General features: G+C 52.2%; 1 protein-coding gene across 2 annotated transcripts; it reads left to right on the top strand.

Moving 5' to 3' along the window:
* The first annotated feature begins 1753 nt into the window (after positions 1 to 1753).
* NOTCH4 (notch receptor 4) lies at positions 1754 to 26910 on the top strand. Of its 2 annotated transcripts, XM_057698076.1 has the most exons (30): positions 1754 to 1911; positions 2704 to 2785; positions 2972 to 3264; positions 5187 to 5534; positions 5634 to 5756; positions 5871 to 6107; positions 6227 to 6382; positions 6831 to 7025; positions 10157 to 10270; positions 11314 to 11427; positions 11514 to 11636; positions 12486 to 12645; positions 13343 to 13488; positions 13908 to 14060; positions 14278 to 14395; positions 15719 to 15806; positions 16168 to 16321; positions 17647 to 17831; positions 19569 to 19821; positions 20072 to 20184; positions 21141 to 21664; positions 22253 to 22636; positions 22745 to 22920; positions 23457 to 23676; positions 23857 to 23938; positions 24033 to 24171; positions 24688 to 24983; positions 25236 to 25383; positions 25933 to 26030; positions 26214 to 26910. In XM_057698076.1, the coding sequence occupies exons 1-30, from the start codon at positions 1845 to 1847 to the stop codon at positions 26901 to 26903; spliced, it is 5979 nt and encodes a 1992-aa protein (XP_057554059.1). In that variant the 5' UTR covers positions 1754 to 1844; the 3' UTR covers positions 26904 to 26910. The 2 variants fall into 2 exon arrangements, with proteins under 2 accessions (XP_057554059.1, XP_057554060.1); XM_057698077.1 differs by lacking the exons at positions 24688 to 24983; positions 25236 to 25383; positions 25933 to 26030; positions 26214 to 26910 and adding an exon at positions 24514 to 24677.
* Positions 26911 to 27076: the final 166 nt, after the last annotated feature.

Raw genomic sequence — 27076 nt, 5'->3', positions numbered from 1 at the left:
AGCAACTAAGCTCATGCACCACAACTACTGAGCCTGTGCTCTAGAACCCACAAACCACAACTCTTGAGCCTGCATGCCACAACTACTGAAGCCCGCTCCTAGAGCCAGTGCTCCAAAACAAGAGAAGCTACCACAATGAGAAGGCCTCGCACTACAACAAAGAGCAGCCCACACTCACCACAACTAGAGAAAGCCCGTGCGCAGTAACGAAGACCCAACACAGCCAATAAATAAACAAATAAATTGAAAGGAGGGAAGGGGGGAGGGAAGGGGGGAGGGAAGGGAGAAAGAGAGAGTGGGAAGGAAGGAAGGAAGGGAAAGAAAGAAAGACTGAAAAGCCATGACAAATAAATGCAATGCATAATCCTAGATTAGATTCTGGACCAAGAAAAAAAATCTTTATATAGGACATGGGGCAATTGGCAAATTTTGAACATGGACTGTAGATTAGATAATAGTATTGTATCAATCTAAGTTTCCTAATTTTGACAGCTGTACTGTGGTTATGTAAAAGCAGGTCCTTGTTCTTAAGAAATTCACACCGATGTGTTTACGCAGAAAGGAGTATATTGTGTGCAACTTTCTCTCAAATCGTTCAGAAAAAAATACTAACGTGTATTTCGAAAAATAATGATAAAGCAAATGTGGTCAAATGATACCAATTGGTGAATCTAAGTGAAGAATATCCTGGAATAATTTTTAGTATTCTTGCCTCTTTCCTGTGAGCTTTAAATTACTTCAAAATAAAAAGTTAGTAATTTAAAAAAAATGGTGCTGGCAAAGTACACTCATTGGCAGGGAAAGGTACTCAGGTTGCACCAGGCTGGGTCGTGAGGGCCTCAGTGCTGGGGCTGCGTCCAGCTGCTGATGGCACCCCCAGCCACCCTGGGCTCTCAGGTCTCTGAGCTACCAGCGGAACTGGGTGTGTGGCTAACCCCAAAGCAGCCCTGGGTTAACTCAAGAAGGTTGAATGAGTCAGGGCCAGGAATTCTCTTTTGTGATTTTACTTAATTCAATGACTGGCACTCCTTGCATCCCAGGGACCTCTGCGGTGGAGGGAGGGAGACATTGGGGGAGGGGAACCCCCCCACCGCAGTGTTTGCTATGCATAATCCAGACTGCAAAGTTTAGTGGAGACGATGCTTATTTATCGTTGATGACCATCTTACACGCTCCCCTCTGAGGGAAGGCGACAACTCCCCTCAAACCAGCCCAGCATCTTGCTGATTCCCCAGAAGGAGAAAACTAAGTCCCCAGCAAGGACCAAGGTAAGACCCAGAGGTTCCCTGGGTTCCTTCTGCCAAGATCAGTGGTTTCAATTTATGGAAATGTGCAGATTCTCTGAGAAGCATCTGTACTGACCTCGCAAAACAAGCATCCTCTCCATGGAAGAGGAAGAGGAGCTCTCTCATCACCCCACACCTCTGTTTCCAGGTCCTGACCCCACCCCACCCCCGGGGCACAGGGCAGCCACCTTGCAGTTCCCACCTCCAGAAAGGCGAGACCACCACCACCACAGAAGGGCTGGCACCGCTCCCAGGGGCCCAGTCTCCCCTTCTATCACTCGCGCTCCAGCCACACTGTCCTTCTTCCTCGCCACCTCCCCAGGGGTTGTCAGGGACAGAAGGCCCCTCCCTCATCCCCCTCAATGTTCCTCCACTCCCCCCCCCCCATCACTAGGGTGTCCAGGACATTGTGTGACTCAGGAAACAGCTCAGACGTGAGGTTCGCAGCAGGCCGAGGAGGAGGAAGAAGGGGCCGTGGGAGCAGAGGAGGTGGTTGTCGCTCCGAGGGTCCTGCTGGAGGAGGCCGAGGGGATCCGGGCTTGGGGCAGGGGCTCTGGAATGCATCCCCCTTCCCTGCTGCTGCTGCCGCTGCTGCTGCTGTGTCGGTCGGTCGTCAAGACGAGAGGTGAGGTGCGGGGCGGGAGAGGGGAGGGGACCCACCTTCTTTAAGAGGATGTCCGGTGGGCTGGGGACAGAGGGCCAAGCCCCATGCTTTGAGGCGACACGGGATGGAGAAGAGTCTCCCCCCCCCCACATGGGACAGGCAGCAGACCACTCTGTCCCTGCAGCTGCACAGACCAAGGCTATGGGCCTCGTGCCAGGGGTGGTGACCGTAGAGGGGGTGGGTGAGAGGGGCCCCACCCCCAGGGAGAACCAAGTTGGCCCTGGAACTGAGGGACAGCGTACTCTTGCAGTCACATGTAGGAGGAAGAGAGGGAAAAGAGTGACCACCTGCTAGGGGAAGAGATGAGAGGGAACAGGAGATGGAGACATGGGAAGGTCAAGGGCCCACCAAGTCCCTTTCCCGGCCCAGCTGTCCCCACCCCTGATGGCTCAATGCTGGGCACTTCCGGGAGGAAATCCCTTCAATGTTTCAGCCATTCACCTCCCAGGAGCCCCCTCAGCCCCCCCTCCTGATCCCTGTTGTCTCGCTTCCGAGGGATGGAGCCTGAAGCTGGACTTGGGAGGCCAGAGAATAAACAGGAAAGGAGGGGTGGGAATTAGTAGCTGAGAGGCCTGGGATCTAGGGGGCTGGGGCATGAGCACCACGTGGGGACTAGGAAAGGGGTATAAAGGCAATGGTGGCTTAGGGCACCTGTGCGGGGCTGCCGCAGGCAGGTCCCTCCGGGGTGCCCAGAAGAGGAAAAGTCGAGCTTCATGCTCCCTGATCCCACCTCATCCCCATCTCCATCCCTAGGGCTGCAGTGCGGGAGTTTCCCAGAACCCTGTGCCAATGGAGGCACCTGCCTGAGCCTATCACAGGGGCAAGGGACCTGCCAGTGAGTGTACCTCATGGGACTGGGAGAGGGGGAGGGGAGCAGGGGAGGGGATGGGGAGAAGTGGGAAGAAAGGAGAAAGGGAGGAGGTGAAGCAGATGAAGGGAAGCAAATGAAGGCGAAGGAAGGTGGTAGGAGGGAAAGTAGAGGGTCCAGGATGTGAGCTTTCTTCTCTCCTCCCCTGCCCAGGTGCGCCCCTGGCTTCCTGGGTGAGACATGCCAGTTTCCTGACCCCTGCCAGGATGCCCAGCTCTGCCAGAATGGAGGCAGCTGTCAAGCCCTGCTTCCCACCCTTTCCGACTCCCCCAGCCCTCCCTCTCCCTCCACCCCCAGCTTCTTCTGCACCTGCCCCTCTGGCTTCACTGGCGAAAGGTGCCAGGCCCAGCTCCAGGACCCTTGTTCTTCCTTCTGTTCCAAAATGGGCCACTGTCACATCCAGGCCTCTGGCCGCCCGCAGTGCTCCTGCATTCCGGGATGGACAGGTGAGCGCTGAAGGGAGTGGGGAGGACGGGGGACAGGCAGGGGCCGTGAGCGGGGCTGTGGGGTAGGAAAGACGGAATTGGAGCCTGAGTGACTGCTAGCCCTTTGAGGACAGAGGCCGCGAGAATTAACAAGCCAATTCTTGGTGATCCGTTTACCCGAGATTGACATTCACCGCCAGGATGGTACTCGTTGCTAAAATGTTGAGGTATTTCCAAGCCAGCTGGTAAATAGCTACTGCCATAGCCCCCTTAGCAAACCATCCTGACCCTTTTCCCAGCCCCCTCGCTCTCCTCTCCACCCAGTAGCCAGAGGGGTAATGCCTCGCGCAGCAGGGAACCTCCAGGACGCTGCATCCTGAGCACCTGAATGGCTTGTGTTCTGAGGGGTGGGAGCCCATACTATCACCTGGGAAGACTGCAGTGGGGAGGTGTGATGGGGCTGGGAGGATCTGCCCCCGGGAGAGGAATGGGTGCCCATCCTGGGAGGAGGGGTGCAGCCCTGGGGCACGAGAGCAGGACACATGATGGACAGGGTGTGCTGCCCTGAGGAAGCGGTCAGGGATGCCTGCACAGAGCTGCGAGACCCTGGGAAGAAAGGCTCCATAGCACCTCACCAGGATGGAGGGGGCCGGACCAGGCAGCAAAGGCCGCGTGGTCAGAAAGTGCTTGGGATGTGAGTGCCTCCAGGAGGGGGTGGACTAGAGGCAAAGCTTCTCAAACTTGGGTAGGCACAGCAGTCACCTGGAGAGCCTTAAAAATACCGGTGCCCCATTCCAGAGAGCCTGCTCTGGTGCATCTGGGGTGGGCCCAGCGCGTGGAGTTTTTTTGGTTTTTTTTAATTGTCTGTGCTGGGTCTTCGTTGCTGTACACGGGCTTTCTCTAGTTGCGGCGAGCGGGGGCTACTCTTCGGTGTGGTACAAGGGCTTCTCATTGTGGTATCCTCTCTTGTTGCAGAGCACGGGCTCTAGGCACGTGGGCTTCAGTAGTTGCGGCACATGGGCTCAATAGTTGTGGCTTAGTCGCTCCAAGGCATGCGGTATCTTCCTGGATCAGGAATGGAACCTGTGTCCCCTGCATTGGCAGGCAGATTCTTACCCACTGTGCCACCAGGGAAGTCCCCTCATGGAGATTTTCTTTAACTGATGAGGGAATTCTGAGGAAACTGGGCCTGAGACTGGGTGTGAGAGACCATCATATGTGACAACGAGGATGGTCAATGGCAACTTGCCAGGCCTCGTGCTTCAGAGTAGGGGCTCTGGGCCACCCCCTCCTCGGGTCCACTGCCAGCTCTGCCATTGACGAGACATGGGACCTTGTACAAGCTATTTAAGCTGTCTGAGTCCTCGGTTGTCAGCCTATGTCCACACTTTATAAGTGTTGCAGGGAGGAAAGGGGGCGATGCTCAGGAAGTGCTGACTTAGCTCAGGACCAGCCGCCACCACTGGTGCACACGGCTGTGAAGTGAGTCTCTTTCCCATTATCTGGACCGTCACACCCACCTAAAGATCAGGAAATCAGGATGAGGGAGGCAGGATGACTGCCCAAGGGCACACAACCGGCCAGGGCAAAGCAAGGGGCTAAGTCTCCTGCCTGCAGAGGCTGCGTGCCTTCCACTTCCCCACCAAGGTCACCGCTAAAGGGACCATACGTCCGAGATTTTCCCGAGCAGGGCCGATTCACAATACTCCCACCAACAGCTACATGTTCAGTTTTCAGCTTGAAAAATGTGGTCACTCCAGATATAACCCTCCCAAAGAATGATAACGCTGAGGGTGATGGAGCAGGGCAGAGAGGGTATGGGAGGGAAGGGAAGGAAATATGGAAATCAGACACAGAGATAATCCGGAGTGAGAGCTGGGTCATCTCAGAGGCGCTGGAATTTGTGCAGTGCTAGAAACAGCCCCCTCTGTCCTCTGCCTCAGGTGAGCACTGCCAGCTTCGGGACTTCTGCTCAGCCAACCCCTGCGTCAATGGAGGGGTGTGTCTTGCCACGTACCCCCAGATCCAGTGCCACTGCCCACCTGGCTTCGAGGGCCATGCCTGCGAACACGATGTCAATGAGTGTTTCCTGGACCCAGCACCCTGCCCCAAGGGCACCTCCTGCCATAACACCCTGGGGTCCTTCCAGTGCCTCTGCCCCGCTGGGCGGGACGGTCCCCACTGTGAGCTCCAGCCAGGACCCTGCCCCCCCAGAGGCTGTCCCAACGGGGGCACCTGTCAACTGGTTCCAGGGAGAGACTCCCCCTTCCACCTCTGCCTGTGTGCCCCAGGTGTGTCCTCCCAGGGGTCTTCCTGCAGCCCCTCTCTCTGGGCACAGAGGTTGTCTCCCATGGGTCCCCTTCCCTCAGCTGATCGCATGACCCTGTCAGGTTTCACAGGCCCAAGCTGTGAGGTGAATCCAGATGACTGTGTCGGGCACCAGTGTCAGAATGGGGGCACCTGCCAGGATGGGCTGGACACCTACTCCTGCCTCTGCCCAGAGGCCTGGATGGGTGAGTCGGTCAAGCCAAGTTGATGGCACTGGTGGCCCAGATGGTCAGCCCCTGTTCTCCACTCCTCATGGGGCCCCCCGCTCCAGCGCCTGTCTCCTTCCCACCCCCCTGCAGGCTGGGATTGCTCTGAAGATGTGGACGAATGTGAGGTTCAGGGTCCCCCTCGCTGCAGAAACGGGGGTACCTGCCAGAACTCAGCTGGCGGCTTCCATTGTGTGTGTGTGAGCGGCTGGGGAGGCACGGGCTGCGAGGAGAACCTGGACGACTGTGCGGCCGCCACCTGCGCCCCAGGAGCCACCTGCCTCGACCGTGTGGGCTCCTTCTCCTGCCTCTGCCCTCCTGGCCGCACAGGTGTGACACAGAGGGTACAGGGAGGCGGGAGGTGGAGACGGTACGTGACTAAAGCACCAGGAGGGCGGCTGGGAGCTTCAAGCGGCCTCTGAGAGCCTCGCCCCCACCCTGCCCTCCAGGCCTCCTGTGCCACATGGAGGACATGTGTCTGAGCCAGCCGTGCCACCGGGAAGCCCAGTGCAACACCAACCCCCTGAGGGGCTCCACATTCTGCGTGTGTCAGCCGGGCTACACAGGACCCACTTGCCACCAGGACCTGGACGAGTGTCAGATGGGTGAGGCACCCCCACATCAGACCCTCTCTGAGCCCCCAGACAGCCTCTGCACTGAAGCGGGAAACAGGCAAATTGTTTTTCAAAGTAAAAATATAAACATCTCTGGAGTTCCCTGGCGGTCCAGTGGTTAGGATTCTGCACTTTCACTGCCAAGGGCCCGGGTTCGATCCCCAGTTGGGGAACTAAGATCCCAAAAGCCGCGCGGTGGCCACGTAAACATCTCTTTTTCCTAAATTTGTCCATATTTGGCATCTCTTCCTTACACAGTCTTTTCACCAATACTCAGCTCTCCAGGCCCCATTTAGTCCTCCTCCATTTTAAAGACACAATCCCTTTCCCCTCTTTGATCTCATCAGCCATAAACAGGCACCCCACACCTTCCCTGCCACTCTGGCCTCCTTGCCCTTCCATCCCTGACCCCTGTGGCCTCCCGGCTCTTCTCTCCTAGCCCAGCAAGGCCCCAGTCCCTGCGAACATGGCGGCTCCTGCCTCAACACGCCCGGCTCCTTTGAGTGCCTCTGTCCCCCTGGCTACACGGGATCCCGCTGTGAGGCTGATCACAATGAGTGCCTGTCCCAGCCCTGCCACCCTGGCAGCACCTGCCTGGACTTGCTCGCCACCTTCCAGTGCCTCTGCCCACCAGGTACCCGCTGAATGGGGCCTCAGGTAGAGGAGACAGGAGACTAATCCTGAACGCAGTGGACGTGACCCCTCCAGAGCATAGATAGCCTCAGGCTGATTGGGGTCAGGTAACAAAGAATCCTTCTCCTCCTCTCCTCACCCCCCAGATGAAAACTCTGGGAAATTGATGGCCCCTAGGAGAAGGGCTGCCACAGATGGTAGTGAGGTTGTGCACAGCCCAACTCTGAGTTCATGTCCACTGTAGTGGACAAACTGGTCCACTGTACACAGAGGCCCATCAAGGGAGAGCAGACCAGCAGTTAATATACTTTTCATGCTGCAGCCTCTGCTCATGCCAACCCAGAATACTCCTCCAAATCACAGAAACTTTCCCCTGTAGAGATCGAGAGTAAACCTTTAAAATCCCAAAGGGTCTGTGTGCTTAAATTTGGTACAACGGGAAAGGAATGCTGCAAGGCTGCACCTACCTTCAAGTTAGTGTTAAGGGGGAAACATCTCCCTAGGAGACAGTGATAGAGCCAATATCAGGGAGCGGAGTGAAACCAGAAAAATGACAGCTTACTTTGTACCTGAGCACCTTACAGGCAATATCTAATCTTTGCAATAACCCTATACGGTCAGCATTGTTACTGTGCCTATTTTGTAAATGAAGAAACTGAGGCACAGAGAGGTTAAGTGACTTGTTCAAGATTGCCCAGCTAGACGTTTTTGTCTTTAGCTGTCACAGATGGGATGGCTTAAAACATGCATACCACATCATCTTTTAAAAAGAAAATTGTGAGGGGGGGCAGAGAAAAAATAGGTTTTCAAGGGCAAAATGTGATAAAATGACAGAGAATTTGAACTTGGGGGGGGGAAAAGCAGAGAATTAAACCTTTTACAACACTGGCACATTACTGTCTAGGATTTTGGCAGGACTTGTTTACAACAGATTTCACGTAGGGGATAGAATCCAAACCTACTCCTCCCCTAATTATGGACTGAATTCTCCCCTCTTTGGAAAAAAATGTAGAAAGAATAAAATTAACTTCATTTTTGGATTATATGGAAATTTGCAAGGAATCAGCTCAGCAGGATAGATTACCAACTGGAAAATTTGGAAGGAAAGTAAGGTCTGGGATTTCAGGCTTCAAGCTGGTGGACATGGAATTTGTCGCAGAGGTTAGTTCTGTCTCCAAAGGGTAGCCAGCTGTCCTGTACAAGAGTACCCCCTGTTGGTTGGTTGGCCAGAGAACACTGGCAGTGCCTGCCGTGGCAGCTGTTCATTTAAACTTCTGCCCTGAAATTTACTGAAAGGAAAACAAGAAAGTTTTGAGAGGCCAGGCAGGAGAAGGGAAGCAAGAAGGATACCATGTGAGGAGGGAGGTTTGAGACAGGGATTTTCTTTAATTCTTTTGTTAAGATCAAAAAATAATGAAAAGCAATTACAGAAAGTAGGGGGACAGCACTGTGATCAAATTTAATCCAAAGACATTTTCAATGCCAATGTGTATCTATCAATGGCTTTTTTTTTCCTTAACCATAATTGTACTTCTGAATTATTACAGTGCAAGCCAAATCCTCATTCTTCTCTGAAACACTGCAGCCAGGTGATTCAGAGGTCCTAGAATATATTTGTATTCCAAAAGAAGATAATGATACTATTTTATTTCTCTGAATGATGGAGTCCAAAAACTTCCTCACCCTTCTCAGTATTTAATCAATGCTACGAATAAGCTGAAAATTAACAGAATTCTGAGAAAAGTACAGCTGTAAAAACATGACTGTCTGAAATGGTATCAGATGCAAAAAGGAGACCTGAAAGGAAAACAGACAAACAAAAAAACCAAAATTCTATAGTATGTGCTGCAATCTAGTCCTACTGTTTTAGCTTTTAGCAGTAACATACAATTGTACTGAAATAATTATATCATAAGAAATGTACACAGCACTGTGCTGAGTTGGAGTATTAGCAAAAGCTAGGAAAGTCTGAGTTAGGTTTGTTGTAATCTTTAGAGCAAGGATACACTGGGTTTCTAAAAGGTTAATGAACCACTTGTGGTAGACCTTTCCTTCACATTTTAACTCTGTTTTATTCCTGACAGAACTATTAACTTCTACACTAACCTTTCTACTTGTTACTATTACACACATTTTACCCACTAAAACTTTCTATTGATTTTTGCCAGTGAGGTTTTATAAAATGTAGCTTTAAATACATGGTTTCTGCAATTGTGTTAGCATCAGCCAGTGTTTGTGAAGACAGAGATTAATTGTCTGGTTTTAATTTTTTTATATATTGTCATTCAAATACTCTTTTGTCATGACTGTTTTCACGAGAACCTTCTCTAAAGCTTCCACATTTGTGCTTTAAAAAAAAAAAAAAAAGGTTGCCCAACTAGTGAGTGGCAGAGCCAGGATTCAAGAACTTTGATAGTTTTACCAACTATACTGCACAGCCTTCCTAAACTGAGAAGCATCCAAAGAAAAATGCTGAGAAAACTCTCCAGTAATCCAAGGGACAATGTTGTAGATATCAAGGAGCTTCAGAGGCAGGCTCCCCAGGCAAGAAGAGGGAGGCAGCCAAGGTCCAGAGGCTGATCCAGCTTCAATTCAGGGTGAGGCAGTGGAGACCAGGAGGAGCCCAAAGAAGCAGAACAAGTATGGGAGCGACACAGGTTCCCCAACGCCCTTCAGATCCCCACGTTGGGGATCCCTGGTCTCCCTGGCAGAGGCCTGCCCAGGTAGAACAAGAGGAGTGAATCACCCCCAAGCAGACACCCATTTGTCACATTGGTACCTCAAGGTACCAGGCTGATCAGCCCTCCCGGGTGAGCCCTGCCTTCTGTGCAAAGAGGAATGGCCCCAAAAGGCACTTCCCCCAAGCCCTCCCACAGGTCCCAGCAGGTGCCCTGCTCTCAGCTTTCACACCTGAAGAGGACAGAGCCACACACAGCAGAGCAGCAGGGCCTGAGTTCATCTCTCCATCCCACACACAGACAGCCTCCCGGGAGGGGCTGCCTGATGGGGCACATGGTGCATCAGGGATAGGGCTGGTTCTAGAACCCGGGCCTCCTGGGCAGAAGGGGTAAGGAGCCAAGGCAAGGCTGGCCTGGCTGAGCCTCACCGCTGACCCCATCTCCACATGCTCAGGCTTGGAAGGGCGACTCTGTGACGTGGAGATAGATGAGTGCGCCTCTGCCCCTTGCCTGAACCAGGCTGACTGCCACGACCTGCTCAATGGCTTCCAGTGCGTCTGCCGGCCCGGTGAGTGCAGATTCCACTCCACGGTTCAGGGCTGGCAATCGCCTGTGGCATCTTGAAGCTCTCTCGGGCCTTGGCACTCCTCTGATCTCCAAACTCTCTTCTGTTACATCCTCCAAATCTTTCCCTGCTTATTCGCCCACCCTCATCTCTGTCCTGCCAAGTCACCCAAATATCCCTTCTCTCCAGCTCTCCTGCAGAGTCCTCTGTGCTCTCCCGCTGCGGGCCGGGGGGGCCCCAGCTAGTCTTGGCACTGCTCGCCTTGGATGCAGGGAAAGTCACCCCAGACCTTCCTTATCCAGCGTCACGGGACATCCCTCTGTTCCCTGTTATGATAATAACTGTTTTTATTGAATATTTACTCCAATCCAGGCACCTGGCTATGTACTTTTCAGGCATTATCTCATTTAATCCTTTCAGTGGTACCATGAGGTAGGTTATATTATCATTCCCCTTTCACAGGGGAGGAAAGTGGAGCCTAGAGAGGTTGGGTAGCTTGCCCAGATCACACAGGCAGGCGGCTGAGCTTCTCCTTCATGCATCATCCTCCCGTCTTTTCCGCCTGCCCCAGGTGTCTTCTCTGGACCTCCTCCAGGTTCACCTTTCCTGGCATGGGGAAGGGCCAGGACTTCATTCTTTTGATGAAATGTATTTTCAGCATTAGTACACATATCCAGTTATGCCTTATTTACATAAAGAATAAAGTTACCAAGTTACGCTCCATTATGTCCTAAAATCCAAATCACTATTTGATAAGCCCCCAAATTGGTACCTTCGTTATATAATGACACATTTAGACAAAACCCTAAACCAAACCATTTGAAACAAGATTCTCTCCCTTGCAATTTGTAGCAGTGTTATTTCTGTATTTGTAAAGAGAAGGCTAAATACCAGTGTTAACTCTTAATGTCTTGTTTGAATCCATTAAATCATGCCTGTAAAGCTCAAACATTTGTAATAAGCTCTCTCATAAATCTAGAGGAAGTCAAGAAAAGAAAAAAAAAAGACCTTGGTCATCTCTCCCCACTCACTCCCCACCCCACCAGGATTCACCGGCCCCCGGTGTGAGGAGGACATCAACGAGTGCAGAAGCTCTCCCTGTGCCAATGGTGGGCAGTGCCAGGACCAGCCTGGATCCTTCCATTGCGAGTGTCTCCCAGGTAAACTGAGGCTCAAACACTGGAGGCGAGAGTGAGGGCAGGGGCAGACTTCCACGCAGGTCCCTGACCCTCCTGTTGTGCCATAGGCTTTGAAGGCCCACGCTGTCAGGAGGAGGTGGATGAGTGTCTGAGTGGCCCATGCCCCACAGAAGCCAGCTGCCTTGACCTTCCAGGAGCCTTCCTTTGCCTCTGCCCATCTGGCTTCACAGGTCAGTAGGGGAGCCATTGGAAAGAACTGGAGGGATGTCTGAGTCCATTTGGGGTAGAGTAGTGGTCACTGATGGGTATTTGAGGATTGGGATGTGAGAACAGAATGAGAATGGAATCCCTTAAATTTATGCAGTGCAAAACCTGCACAACAGTAGAGGAGCTGAGGGTGAGTGTTACTGTAGGACCCGCATCGAGCCCAACATGAATGGTATGACTGGGAATCAGGAGCAGAGAATGAGGTTCAAAGGCAAGCCATTCGTTTGCTTATTTAGCAAACATTTATTAAGTGACTACTCTGCCAGACACAGACACAAAGTTGAATTAGAGTTGCTACCCTCAAGTGGCTTTAAATCTACCACAGAGAGACCAAAAAGTCTCTTGTCGATTAAGGCCCAGAGAAGCGCTCTGAGAGAGGAGTGCACAGGATCCTATAGGAACACAAAAGACTGGCCAACCCAGACTAGAGGTGAGAAAAGATGGCTGAACAGAATGTTAAAAACTGAGTGCGAGTTTATCAAGACAGAATGTTAGGCAGTGTGTTTTAGCTGCAGATAACAGCGTGTGCAAAGGCATGGAGGGAAGAAAAGCACACCCCACTTAAGGGAGTGTAGGACATCCAGAGCTTGGGGTACAATGGGGCAAAGGTCAGAAACGTAGCCATTGCAGGAAGGACACGACGTGCAGGACGCCATGTGTCATTCTGAAGAAGCTGGTATCCTGAGGCATTAGGGAGCCACTGAAGGACAATTTTACGGGGAGTGAGCAAGTCATGCATAAGAAGCAGCCTTTGGCCCCATTGAGGACAGGAAGGGACTTTGTTTTCTCTCTGCTCCATCTGCCCTCCCCAGGTCATCTCTGTGAAATTCCCCTGTGTGCCCCCAACCTGTGCCAGCCCGAGCAAAAATGCCAAGATCGGGAGGACAAGGCCCACTGCCTCTGCCCCAATGGAAGCCCTGGCTGTGCCCCTGCTGAGGACAACTGCACCTGCCACCATGGGCATTGCCAGAGGTAACATCTTCCAGGCCTTTCCCATTTACAGTCTCCTCTGGGTCCTCCTCAGCTAGGGCAGAAGAAGAGACAGCCAGTGAGAGGCGAGTCTGTAGGAAATGACCAACAGGGAATAGGAAGGAGATGGTAAAGTTCTGAGATCACAGCCAATGGGAGGGCTTGACTGGTGAGCGTTATTCAATGAGGGGAGAGTTCATAAGGAGGAGAACAGAGAGGACTAGAAGGGTCAAAGCAGAAAGAAGGATAATTAAACCCCAGGACCAATTCATCTTATCATTCATTAGACAAATATTTATTGAGCATCTACTATGTGTGGATACTTTTCCAGGCACTGAGTGAACAGCACAGAACAAAAGAGACCAAGTATCTGCTCTCATGGAGCTTTGGTTCTATTGAGGAAAAACTGACAATAAACAAGTTATAGAAGGGATGGATGAATGGATAGATGATAGATAAATAGATGATAGATAGATAGATAGATAGATAGATAGATAGATAGATAGATAGATAGATGATTGATAGATAGATCGAGCTAGTTGGAGAAAATGAGTGGGGAAGGTAGGGCAAAGGAGGACAATGCTGAGAACAAAGCCACTGAGAAAGGGACCAGAGTCTCAGGGCCAAAAAGGAAAAGGTCATAGGGGTCTGAGCAATGGGGAAAGGAGAAGAGAAAAACCTCCTTTCTTTTTATGACCAGATCCTCGTGTGTATGTGATATGGGTTGGACAGGACCAGAGTGTGACATAGAGCTGGGGGGTTGCATCTCCACACCCTGTGCCCATGGAGGGACCTGCCAACCCCAGCCCTTTGGCTACAACTGCACCTGCCCCACAGGTTACACAGGTGAGGCACTCCCTAAACCGCATATACCCTGGGCTGACCACCAGCCAAATCAAGGGCAAGGCCAGTGGAGACATGTCCAAAAGGCTCTGGATCTCAGTCACCACCAAGAAGAACTGGGCACGGGCTGGGACTTCCCTGGTGATCCAGGGGTTAAGACTCTGTGCTTCCACTGCAGGGAGCACAGGTTTGATCCCCGGTCGGGGAACTAAAATCCCACATGCCATGTGGTGCGGCCCAAAAAAAAAAAAGAACTGGGCTACAAAGGACACAGGTGATGTGCAGGAGGTAGTGAGAAAAAAAAAAGAGGTTGGATGGGGGAGAACAGTGGGGATGAGGATGAGGAAGGGAAGGAAAAGGAAGAGGAGGAAAAGAAGAGAAAAGGAGGAGTCCCTTTCTCAGACCCCACCCACTTCTCTCAGGGCCCACTTGCAGCGAGGAGGTGACAGCTTGTCACTCAGGGCCCTGTCTCAATGGTGGTTCCTGTAGCCCCAGCCCTGGGGGCTACTCCTGCACTTGCCCTCCAAGCCACACCGGGCTCCGCTGCCAGACCAATACTGACTACTGTGCCTCTGGTGAGTGCCCACCGTGTCCTGGGGCTGGGCCACAGGAGGATGGAGAAACTGGTCAGGGTATGTTTGTACCATATTAAAAAAAAAATTAACTGGACACAGTGAGCCATTTTTTTGGTGGGGAAGTTGGGGTGGAGGGTGGCCCTGTGTGTGGTGTGACTAAGGTCACAGGCCAGGTTACAGGCAAAGAACCCAACCCCTCACAGCCTCCTCTCTCCAGCACCATGCCTCAATGGGGGTACCTGTGTGAACAGGCCTGGGACCTACTCCTGCCTCTGCGCTACGGGCTTCCAGGGCCCACACTGCGAGGGAAGGATTCACCCCAGCTGCGCAGACAGGTGAGCAGGGCACAAAGACCCCTTCCTCTCCATCTCCTATGGGACTCCATGCTACCTCTCATCCCACATCCCACATCCTTTCACTCTGCCTTCCCTCCTCCTTTCCCATCTCCCCAGTGGTTGCCTCCCCACCACAACACACACTCCCTCCCCTTGTTTCCCTGACCCTCCTCCTACTGTGCCCTCTCTCTTTTTTTTTTTCAACTTTTTATTTTTTATTTTTTACAATAAACTGCATATAGTTAGAGTGTACAATTTGGTATCCCAATCTCCCAATTCATTTCCCCCCCAACCCTCCCCGCTTTCCCCACTTGGTGTCCATATATTTGTTCTCTACATCTGTGTCTCCATTTCTGCCTTGCAAACCAGTTGATTTGTACCATTTTTCTATAGTCCACATATATGTGTTAATATACAATATTTGTTTTTCTCTTTCTGACTCACTTCACTCCGTATGACAGTCTCTAGGTCCATCCATGTCTCTACAAATGTCCCAGTTTCATTGCTTTTTACAGCTGAGTAATATTCCATTGTATATATGTACCACATCTTCTTTATCCATTCATCTGTTGATGGACATTTGGGTTGCTTCCATGTCCTGGCTATTGTAAATAGTGCTGCAATGAACATTGGAGTGCATGTGTCTTTTTGAATGATGGTGTCCTCTGGGTATATGCCCAGCAGTGGGATTGCTGGGTCCTATGGTAGTTCTATTTTTAATTTTGCAAGGAACCTCCATACTGTTCTCCACAGTGCCGGTATCAATTTACATTCCCTCCAGCAGTGCAAGAGTGTTCCCTTTTCTCCACACCCTCTCCAGCATTTACTGTTTGTAGATTTTCTGATGATGCCCATTCTCATCGGTGTGAGGTGATACCTCATTGTAGTTTTGATTTGCATTTCTCTAATAATGAGTGATGTTGAGCAGCTTTTCATGTGCCTCTTGGCCATCCATATGTCTTCTTTGGAGAAATGCCTATTTAGGTCTTCTGCCCATTTTTTGATTGGGTTGTTTGTTTTTTTGATATTGAGCTGGATAAACTGTTTATATATTTTGGAGATTAATCCTTTGTCTGTTGATTCGTTTGCAAATATTTTCTCCCATTCTGAGGGTTGTCTTTTCATCTTGCTTATAGTTTCCTTTGCTGTGCAGAAGCTTGGAAGTTTCATTAGGTCCCACTTATTTATTTTTGTTTTTATTTCCATTACTCTAGGGGTTGGATCAAAAAAGATCTTGCTGTGATTTACGTCAAAGAGTGTTCTTCCTATGTTTTCCTCTAGGAGTTTTATAGTGTCTGTGTGTCCTCTCTCTTTTTTATCCAGCCCCTGTAGGAACAGGGCAACCTGCCAAGATGGCCCTCAGGGTCCCCGCTGTCTCTGCCTCCCTGGCTACACAGGAGGAAGCTGCCAGGTGAGGGGCACTGAGCCAGGTGGGCTGAGGAGGGAGGGGGCTGGAGAGCTCTAGTGAGAGGGCCTCGGGTATCAAAAGGTGGCAGCAGGGAAGCTTAGGAGAGGTATCCACATGAAAAGAGGTTTGGAAGTCTAGGAGTTGAGGTCTAGCTTGAGATTTGTATGGTTCACTGAAAGGATTTCTGACCCCAGAGACTGTTCTGGGGTGTGGGTATCCAGGGAAACCAGGGAGGGTGACCTACTTCCAGGCCATTCAGGAGAGAGTTTTCCAGGTAAAGGATTTTGAGGAGCTGGCAGGGGACCATTTCTGGGCCTGGGAACCTGATGCTCTTTCCTGCCTCATGCTCCCACCTAACCCTCAGACGCTGATGGACTTATGCGCCCAGAAGCCCTGTCCACACAATTCCCACTGCCTCCAGACTGGGCCCTCCTTCCAGTGCCTGTGCCTCCAGGGATGGACTGGGCCTCTCTGCAACCTGCCGCTGTCCTCCTGCCAGAAGGCTGCTCTGAGCCAAGGTACTGACCCAAGGACCAACTAGGGAGCAGATGAAAAGCAAAAGTGTGTCCTCCTCTACCCCCCCGCTAAGGACATCCACACACAACATTTGGACAAATGATGGACTAAGAGTCAAAGCAACACGGACCAACCAGATATTGATGTCTCAGCTCAATGCCCCGGACAGCCCAACACAACTCAACTCCTAGCACCATGCTCAACACAACTCAAGCAACACCACCCAGCCCAGTCAACCAGACTCCAGTTTAACACAACCACCAGGGGCATAACCCAGTGATCCAGTGTGTAACAACTCAACACTGTCATTACCATCATAACTCAACTAGAGAGAACCACACTTAACCAACTACTCTCAACACACTTCGCCATGCCCTGCCCACTTGGATGTTATGCCAACCCCGTGGTAAAAGAATATCCTCCTTGTTCAAATAAGTTTTGACGTGAGAAGAACTTAGGAAAGAGACCATTGTGGGGTTAGGGGATGATTGATGGGAATCACAGTGAGAGAACATCAGAGGATACAAAACCCAGGGGATGAACTTAGACCATTAGTTAAGCCACATGCCCCCACCGGAAGTTTCTCTTGAGTTCTTTCTTGTTTGAGACTTATTTAAAGCCAAGAATACAGTTGCTTATAATGCTCTGATAAGCCAAAGAAGAGGTATTTCTCTTCATTCTGACAAAACAGGCAGGAGGAGGAACTTAATGGTTTTGTTGTTTTGTTTTTTAATTGGGGTATAGTTGATTTCCAATGTTGTGATAGTTTCAGGTGTACAGCAAAGCAAATCAGTTATATATATACATATATCCACTCTTTTTTAGATTCTTTTCCCATATAGGCCATTACAGTGTATTGAGTAGAGTTCCCTGTGCTATACAGTAGGTCCTTATTAGTCATCTATTATATACATATAGTAGTGTGTATATGTCAGTCCCAATCTCCCAGTTTATCCCTCCCCACCTCACCCCCTGGTAACCATAAGTTTGTTTTCTACATCTGTAGATCTATTTTTGTTTTGTAGATAAATTCATTTGTACCCTTTTTTTAGATTCCACATATAAGCAATATCATACGATATTTGTTTTTTCTCTGTCTGGCTTACTTCACTCAGTATGACAATCTCTAGGTCCATCCATGTCAGGAACTTGATGTTTTAATCTCTTCAATGTCAAGAGTTACTGACTCCTCAGGCTCCGAGTGGCCTCCACCCACCCCAGGAATGTTAGTGGCCTCTCCATGGACCTCTCTGCTCAGTGTCTGGGGCCCCTGAGCATCCTCCCACCCCACTTAGCTTTATCAATCCCTGTTTATCTCTCTTTCCAGGCACAGAAGTCTCTTCCTTGTGCCAGAATGGAGGCATCTGCATTGACAATGGCCCCTCCCATTTCTGCCACTGTCCCCCTGGATTCCAAGGCAGTATATGCCAGGACAGGGTGAACCCCTGTGAGTCCAGGCCCTGCCAGCACGGGGCCACCTGCGTGGCCCAACCTAATGGTTATCTCTGCCAGGTGAGAGGGTCTAGAGGAGGTGGGGGAAGACAAAGTTGGGCTGGATGTGGGAAACAAACAGCAGTCATGGGGGAGAAAGTGGGGGGAGAGGGCATTTTCATTTACCCCAAACATCTAACCAACCACCACGTCAAGTTATTTTACCTCCTAAATATTTCTTAACTCTGTCCTTGCCCCTTCACCCTCATCCCCCTGCCTTAGTCCAGGCCTTCGTTGCATTCCACCTGGACACCTGCATCAGCCTCCTAAATATCATCCCTGCCTCCACTCTTGTCCTCCTAAAGGTTCAGCCTCTACTCCACCACTAGGGTGCTCTGTTGAAAATATTAAGCTGGCCTGTCACTCTCCTGCTTAAAACCCTTCAGTGGCTGCCCACCTCTTTCACAGTGGAGTCCCAAGCCTGGTGCAACCCAGCCCTGCCTTCTTCTCAGGCCTCATCTCTCCCCACCCCACCCCCAATCCTGCTCCAGCAACACAAAACTGCAGGTGGCTTCCCCACACCCCAGCCTGGCTCTCTGGCAGCTTTCCTCACCCCTCTTCCGCTGGATGGTGCCCAGGAGGCGCCTCCCTCAGGGAAATGTCCCTAACTTCTCTCCGGACTAGGTTAGCCTCTCCTTGGTGGTTCAGGTCACTGAACAGGACAGGGAGGCAAAGCTGGGATTCAAGTCCAAGGAACCTGACCCCTGTACTCACAATCACCACTTTGGATAGAAGGCACGATCTTCCCCTAACTACCCTCTTTCTTTAACTTTTAATTTTTATTTTCTAACTTTTTATTACGAGCATTTTCAAACATACACAAAAGCAGTGTACTGATTAGTAGTGAACCCCCAAGCATCCATTACTCAGCTCCATTTCCTCTTTCATGAAACTCCTTCCTCCAGAAGTTTCCAAACACCCACCTCGTCTGCTTCTTCCAGCCCTCTGGCCATTCCTCAGATGGTTTGTGAATCCCTTTTGCTCCATCTTTCTGAAGCCTTCCTGGTGCTCCATTCTTGCATACTCTCCTTCCTCCTGCAAGAACTCGGCACATGATACAGACCCCATCAATGACCCTTCTCTCACTAGCGGAATGATATGAAACAACCAGAAAATGGTTAAGGTCATCCGCTGTGGAGTCACAGACTTGCATCGAATCCCAGCTCTGCCACCTACCAGCTGTGTGGCTTGTGCAAGTCACTTACCTTTCAAGGAATCAGTTTCCTTTTCTGCAAAGTGAGAATGAAAGGAGATGATCCACATAGAGGATTGTTAGGAGGGTTTTATGAGGTTATGTGTATAAATCATGCAGTCAATGCCAGCTGTCTCTCCTCTGGTTGAGAATTTCATGGGAGCAGGGATGAGTTCTAATTTTCTTTGTATTCCTAGAGCCTAAGAAGATGCCTGGCACAAAGCAGGCATTCAATAAATGCTTTTAAATTAATTAGTAAAGCATGAGAGAACCCAGTGGGTGTGTGGTTGGGGGAGGAAGGTTTTTTCAAAAACGAGCTATATCTAGTGGCAATGAATCATAGAGGCTGGAACTGGGAAGCAGTTACGTTGCGTATTATCAAATAATTGTGTATCGTGGAGTTGAGGTAGAAGGGTTAAGCTACACATGGCTGTGATGGATGGTGAGTTGAGTGATGCTTTGAGTGGGAAGGTGGGGTGCTAGGCAGACTATCTGGAGCTGGGGCTCCTCGAGTACCAGGATGGGCTCATTTACGGGTTCCCTGTCTGACCCTCTTTGCCTACAAGTGCGCACCAGGCTACAGTGGACAGAACTGCTCAAAGGAACCCGACGCTTGTCAATCCCAGCCCTGTCACAACCATGGCACCTGCACCCCCACACCTGGAGGCTTCCACTGTGCCTGCCCTCCAGGCTTTGTGGGACTGCGCTGTGAGGGGGACGTGGATGAGTGTCTGGACAGGCCCTGTCATCCCACAGGCACGGCAGCCTGCCACTCTCTGGCCAATGCCTTCTATTGCCAGTGTCTGCCTGGACACACAGGTAAGGTCTGAGATAGGGGGTACGGGCATCTCTGTGCACAGCTGAACTGACCATGGAAACCCAGACAATCACCACCCACGAGGCAGCCTAGTCATCTGGTCCATCCCCCTGCCTCTATGCCTCACGCCAGAGACTATGCCCCACCACCCCTTTGCCTGTGCGGCTAGTGCTGGGCTGACTCCCAGGAATGAGCGAGGAAGGAGGCCGTGACTAAAGCAGAGTGCTGTGTTTAATCCCACCCCCACCACAGGCCAGTGGTGTGAAACGGAGCTAGACCCCTGCCAGAACCAGCCCTGCTCCCACGGAGGGTCCTGTGAGGCCACAGCAGGACCACCCCCAGGATTCACCTGCCACTGCCCCCAGGTGAGTGACCGCAAAGCTGCTTTCTCTGTTGCGCCCAATGCTGACACAAGGTGAGAATGCCTGAGCCGGGAACCTGGGGGAGCACCGGAGTGGGAATTATTGGAGAAAGCCATCTCGTGTCCACAGTGGTGAGTGGCTCTCAGAAGCAGTCTTGGGGAAAAGGCAGGATCAGGTGGTAGCATGAATGGAACTTTCAGACATCATGGGCACTGCCTAAGGGAAGGTCCCCAAGGCCTGCTGGGTGACCTTGAATAAGTTCTTTTAACTCCGTGTATTTGTTTATAGACTTCAGATGCATGAAATTGGGTTAATCTTAAGCATTGGTTCATGATACACTAACATACAAACTAACATTTGTTTATGTATAGCCTTTTAGTTATCCTTACAAGCTAACACCCGAGAGCCTGAAACAAGAATTACAATATTAATAGTAACTTTCATGTCCTTATGTCCTCCTCTATCTTGTTTCCCTTCCAGAGGAAGAGAAAGTACATTATCCTATGCCCAACGATTAAGATAATACAGTATTCGTTCAATTACTGTTACTCCATTAAGAGTTTCATCTTCCAGGACTCACATCATGATGCTACAGTTCACCCATATTCTTTTTTTTTTTTTCAATTGGCATATAGTTGATTTATAATGTTGTGTTAGCTTCAGGTGCACAGCAAAGTGATTCAGTTATTACATACACATACATTCATTCTCTCACCCATGTTCTTGCATACAGCTGTAGTTCATCCATTCTTTCCACTATGCAATATGTCACTGAGTGGAAAAAAAATATGGGACATGGTTTCAACTACTGTAAAATGATGAATTTGTTATTCTCTGAGGCCCCTTCCAGATATGAGAATCTAGGACCCTCTGAGTTATCTTAACCCAGGGCTTTGCTTAAGGGGAGGTGGGAAGAATAATACAAGGTCCTTCCCCGACATCTCTCCTCCTCTCCGCAGGGTTTTGAAGGCCCCACCTGCAGCCACAGAGCCCCCTCCTGCGGTCTCCATCACTGCCACCACGGTGGCCTGTGTCTGCCCTCCCCCAAGCCTGGATTCCCACCTCGCTGTGCTTGCCTCAATGGCTATGGAGGCCCTGACTGCCTGACCCCACCTGCTCCTCCAGGCTGTGGCCCTCCTTCTCCATGCCTACACAATGGCAGCTGCTCAGAGACCCCGGGGGTGGGGGTCCCTGGTTTTCGATGCTCCTGCCCTCCCAGCTCTCCAGGGCCCCGGTGTCAGAGGCCTGGAGCAAAGGGATGTGAGGGCAGAAGTGGAGATGGGGCCTGTGATGCTGGCTGCAGTGGCCCAGGAGGAAATTGGGATGGGGGGGACTGCTCCCTGGGGGTCCCGGACCCCTGGAAGGGCTGCCCCTCCCATTCCCGGTGCTGGCTTCTCTTCCGAGATGGGCAGTGCCACCCACAGTGTGACTCTGAAGAGTGTTTGTTTGACGGCTACGACTGTGAGACTCCTCTAGCCTGCACGTGAGTCCGAAACCCTGACTCAAGCTGGGGAGGGGGCAGGGGCGGGGGGGCAGGGGTGAGGCAGAACAAAGGACATAGTTGTCTCTCTGCATTACGGCATGACCACAGCCTCAAGCTCCAGGGAGTTTCCACTCTAATAACCATTGCTAAGTAGGGGTAAAAGACACTAGACTCCAACCCAAAGGAATGGGACAGCATGAACATTTAATGTGGGGACCAAGGAAGAGAGTACTCCCTCTTTCTGGGCGACCCTCTGAGAGTTGTGGGATCTCTGGCCTCAAGCTTTTCTAAACCCTACTGCCATGGAGTATCCCCCCTAGCAGCAAGCATCCCTGAGGGAAAAGGGCTTCCCCTCAGGGAAACAGAACTTTGAGAGGGTAGAGAAGGGGGCAGTGTTAGGAAACAAAAGTCTCAGTAGACATCAGGGTATCTGGACTACCTACTGTCCAGGGACTAAGCCCATTACTCCAGAGATGCCCCCACTTGGCAACCAGAGCCCTAGAGGCTGTGGAATATCAGGAATCTTCTCTGGGACAAGGGAGCCACTTTTCTTTTGGGGTCCTGAGTCCCCGTCTCTTCATCCCACAGTCCAGCCTATGATCAATACTGCCGCGATCACTTCCACAATGGACACTGTGAAAAGGGCTGCGACACTGCAGAATGTGGCTGGGATGGGGGTGACTGCAGGCCTGAAGATGGGGATTCAGAGTGGGGGCCCTCCCTGGCCCTGCTGGTGGTGCTGAGTCCCTCAACCCTGGACCAGCAGTTGCTTGCCCTGGCTCGGGTGCTGTCCCTGACTCTGAGAGTAGGGCTTTGGGTGAGGAAGGATAGTGATGGCAGGAACATGGTGTACCCCTATCCTGGAGCCCAGGCCGAAGAGGAGCTGGGAGGAACCCCAAACCCCTCTCACCAGGAGAGAGAAGCCCCTCAAACACAGCCTATAGGCAAGGAGACAGACTCCCTCAGCACTGGGTAAGAAGGCTGGGAGGCGGGGAGAGGGGGCAGACAGTAGTTTTTTAACCAGTGGAGGGAAGGGAGCCAGGGACCAACCCAGGGGTCTCTGAGGTGCCTTCCCCACAGGTTTGTGGTGGTGATGGGTGTAGACTTGTCCCGCTGTGGCCCCGACCATCCTGCATCCCGCTGCCCCTGGGACCTTGGGCTCCTGCTGCGCTTCCTTGCTGCAATGGCTGCAGTGGGGGCCCTGGAGCCCCTACTGCCAGGACCCCTGCTGGCTGCCCACCCTCGTGCAGGCACTGGTAGGTGACCCCATCATTTCCCCTAACTTTGCTTCCAGGCCAGCTTTCATGCCAGCAACCAGCAATGAAGTTGAATGCAACAGAAGCACTGGGACCCCAAATGTTGTTTGTGGAGACTTACCCTTCTTAACTTTCTTCTCTAACTGGGTCTCCTCATGGAGCATTTGCTCTGCAAGCTCTTTATTTCCCTCAGAACTTTATTCTAACCTCTATCATAGACCTCCCACAAACCTTGGGTTCTGGTCTCTTCTCTCTACTAAGCCAAGAGTATCCAATCATTCCATAGCAAACAGTTCATAGCACCTGAAAGAATAATAACTCTTATGCACCACTTACTGTGTGCCAGGCCTTGCTCTAAGCATTTTACAGTATTAACTTATTCAATCCTCCCAACAACCCCTATGAGGCAAGTACTATTATTATTCCAATTTCACAGTTGAGGTAAAAAGAGGTTACTGCACTTGCCCAAAGGTTGCACCAGGGTACCCAGCCTCACCAGGAATGGCCTCTTTTTCTGACTATGTCTCTTCCACCAGAGCCCCCTGCCAACCAGCTTCCCTGGCCTGTATTGTGCTCGCCGGTGGCCGGACTGCTTCTCCTGGCCCTCGGGGCTCTTCTCGTCCTCCAGCTCATCCGCAGGAAGCGCCGAGAGCATGGGGCCCTCTGGCTGCCCCCTGGGTTCACTCGAAGGCCTCGGACTCAGCCAGTTCCCCGCCGACGCAGGCCCCCCCTGGGCGAGGACAGCATCCGCCTCAAGTGAGAGTGAGAAAAAACTGGGGCTCAGGGAGGGGACTCTTTCCTGTGGAGATACTTATGATCAGAAGCAGTAAGAGATGCTACTGCAGAAGTTGAAGACACAGGAGGGGTAGAAGGGTGGGAAGGCTGCTGGAAATCTTACGGACCCTGAAGGTCCTCTGCCCACCCACCCCCTTCCAGGGCACTGAAACCAGAGGCAGAAGTTGATGAGAATGGAGTTGTGATGTGCTCAGTCCCCAAAGAAGGAAAGGAGGTGGACCAGGTGAAAGCACTGGGGCAAGAATGATCCTAAAGTGATGGAGGGGTTGAAGGGACAAGTCAACCTTTCTTCACTGATCCTTGTTCTGATCCCCAAGGCTGAAGAAATAGCCTCACCCTCCAAGTGCCAGCTCTGGCCTCTGAGTAGTGACTGTCAGGAGCTCCCCCAGGCAGCTATGCTGACTCCTCCCCAGGATTCTGAGATGGATGTCCCTGATGTGGACACCCGTGGACCAGGTATGTGAGCCAACCCACACGAAGAAAATGAAAACTCCCTTTGACCCTTTTAGAATCAGAAAGTCCTTTGATATCAGAACTGGAGAAACTAATATTAGAGTGAATGCTTCAGAACAGTCATTCTCAAAGTGTAGTCCCAGGACAGAAGAATCAGCATCACCAGGGAAATTGTTAGAAATATAAATTCTCGGGTTCTACTCCAGAGCTACTGATTCAGAAATTCAAAATATTGGGGAATCTGTGTTTTAACAAGCCCTGCAGGTGAGTCTGATCCAGAACTCAAGTTTGAGAATCACTGCCCAAGAATGTTAGAGTATTAAGGCCTGATGCTTCCTTTTACAGATGAGGAAACTGAAGCCCAGAGAAAAATAAAGTAGAAAGTCACTTGACTAAAGCCAGACAAAAATCAAGAACCCAAGCTGGGCTTCCTGACACCTCAAGCTGTGATTCTCCCTGAGTCTCCATGTTCTCCCTCTTTCCCAGTTGTCTCCCATTCCCCATGTCTCTCACCCACAGACGGGGTGACACCCCTGATGTCAGCAGTCTGCTGCGGGGAAGTGGAGTCCAGGACCTATCAGGAAACGTGGTTGGGAAGCCCTGAGCCCTGGGAACCTCTGCTGGGTGGAGGGGCCTGTCCCCAGGTTCACACCGTGGGCACCGGGGAGACCCCCCTGCACCTGGCTGCTCGATTCTCCCGGCCAACCGCTGCCCGCCGCCTCCTTGAGGCAGGAGCCAACCCCAACCAGCCAGACCGGGCAGGACGCACCCCCCTTCACACCGCTGTGGCTGCTGATGCCAGGGAGGTTTGCCAGGTCAGTGCATACTGAGGTTGCTAACGAAAACGGGGCAACCTTGCAAGTAAGGCTGGGCAAAAGCATCCTCTGGGTTTGGCAAAGAGGAAGGTGATGTGAGACTGGGGACTGAAAGAGAAACAATAACAGATGGCTGAATCTGGATTGGGAGGTCGTTAGCAATGTGAGGGACTGGCATATCTGGACTACTTAGCTAGTAGTCCTGGCATATCTGGAGTCACTGGCCCTCTCTGCTTCCCTCACCGCCCCCAGCTCTTACTCCGCAGCAGACAGACTGCAGTGGACGCACGGACAGAAGATGGGACCACAGCCCTGATGCTAGCCGCCAGGCTGGCTGTTGAGGACCTGGTTGAAGAACTGATTGCAGCCCAAGCGGATGTGGGGGCCAGAGATAAATGGGGTATGCATCGGGGGAAGTTGATTTGTGCTATAAAGAAATTGAGCAAATGGGGGGTGAAATAAGATGCAAAAATGGGGGACAGCAAAGGGACCAAGTGGAAGCTGGGGCATTCCCTCCCACCCGGGGCATTCCCTCCCACCTTGCTGTCAAGATGGTAAATCTGCGGTGCGGTGGCAGTAGGCAGCACGTGAGTCTTCCCTTATCATCCACACACACACACACACACACACACACAAACACTGCCCTAGCTCACTGGGAACTAGGCTGGGGGAAGAGTGTCTGTGAGAAAGGAGAGGGGTCTCGTGGGAGGGACGTGGTCTGCCGGTCCCACCGACCCCAGAACAATGCCCCATTGTCCCGCCCGCGCGCCGGCGACGTCACTAGGGGCAACGCTTCCTGCTGGTCGGCGGTCACCGGGGCAACGCTTCCGCCTTTGAGGGACCCGGCGAGCCGAATAGCCCTTCCTCCAAGTCCAGAATCCGTGGGAAACAGGAACCCAGGCGTTTGGCCCCCAGCCTCGGGGTAATAACCTCTCACGTGATCCCCCAGGAAAAACCGCGCTGCACTGGGCTGCTGCCGTGAACAACGCCCGGGCCGCCCGCTCCCTTCTCCAGGCCGGAGCCGATAAAGACGCACAGGACGCCAGGGTTAGACTGGGTAGCGGGGCCCCCCACCATTAAACGGGCGCGGGAGAGGTGCACAGCGCCGGAACCCCGAAAAACCTGAAGGGGGAGGGGCCAGCAGTCAAGTAGGAGGGCCCGTCCTGTGGGCGTAGCCTTCCCTGACCTCCTCCCCCCCACCTCCCGCCCCGGCTGTCTACTCCCGCGCAGGAGCAGACGCCGCTGTTCCTGGCTGCCCGAGAAGGGGCCGTGGAGGTAGCCCAGCTGCTGCTGGGGCTGGGAGCCGCCCGAGGGCTGCGGGACCAGGCCGGGCTGGCGCCGGGAGACATCGCCCGCCAGCGCAACCACTGGGATCTGCTGGCGCTGCTGGAAGGGGCGGCACCACCGGAGGCGCGTCACAGAGCCACGCCGGGCCGCGGGGTTGGCCCCTTCCAGCGCGCGCGGACCGCGTCGGGAAGCGTGCCCCCGCGTGGGGGCGGGGCTTTGCCGCGCTGCCGGACGCTGTCAGTCGGAGCCTGTCCGCAAGGCCGGACTTTGTCCGTAGACTCGGCCGCACACGGGGGCGGGGCCTACTCGCACTGCCGGAGCCTATCGAAAGGAGCAGGGGAAGGCCCGCCCCCACGCGGCCGAAGGTTTTCTGCAGGCATGCGCGGGCCCAGGTTCACCCCTGCAGTAGTGCGAGGAAGATCCGGGGTCGCGGCCGGGAGCGGGGGTGTGGCCTCCGCTGTTGACTGGTCCTGCGATTGGGTGGCCCTAGGAGCCTGCGGCCCCGCCTCCAACACGCCAGTCCCGCCTCCTTGCCTTACTCCGTCCCCTGAGCGGGGATCCCCTCAGGTTGCCTGGGGTCCCCCAACCCACCAAGTAATACCCTTAAATGCGGGAGGCGAGGGTCAAAAATAAAAGGCTACATGTTAGGGAGGGCTTCTAAAAGTGAGTACTCATTAAATGGCAAGCAGTCTGGAAGGCCTCCAGATTTTAAGATCCTCAGAAGTGCGGGGTCATGAGTAGTGTCCATCCCAAAATAGCGTATCCCACATTTTCTTAGACGTGGAGAAACTGCAGCCCTGGAAAGA

This window comes from Hippopotamus amphibius, chromosome 11 (genome assembly GCF_030028045.1).
Source record: "Hippopotamus amphibius kiboko isolate mHipAmp2 chromosome 11, mHipAmp2.hap2, whole genome shotgun sequence".
NCBI lineage: Eukaryota > Metazoa > Chordata > Mammalia > Artiodactyla > Hippopotamidae > Hippopotamus > Hippopotamus amphibius.
Note: the sequence above shows the minus strand (reverse complement) of the source record. Positions and strands in the feature narration are given on the sequence as shown.

Bases quoted from the DNA above. Each gene is read 5' to 3' on its own strand.
- NOTCH4 (XM_057698076.1), top strand. From the start codon at position 1,845: ATGCATCCCCCTTCCCTGCTGCTGCTGCCGCTGCTGCTGCTGTGTCGG. The intron at 17,832-19,568 runs GTGAGAGGGTCT...TTTGCCTACAAG, and splicing joins CTAATGGTTATCTCTGCCAG to TGCGCACCAGGCTACAGTGG. The intron at 20,185-21,140 runs GTGAGTGACCGC...TCCTCTCCGCAG, and splicing joins TCACCTGCCACTGCCCCCAG to GGTTTTGAAGGCCCCACCTG.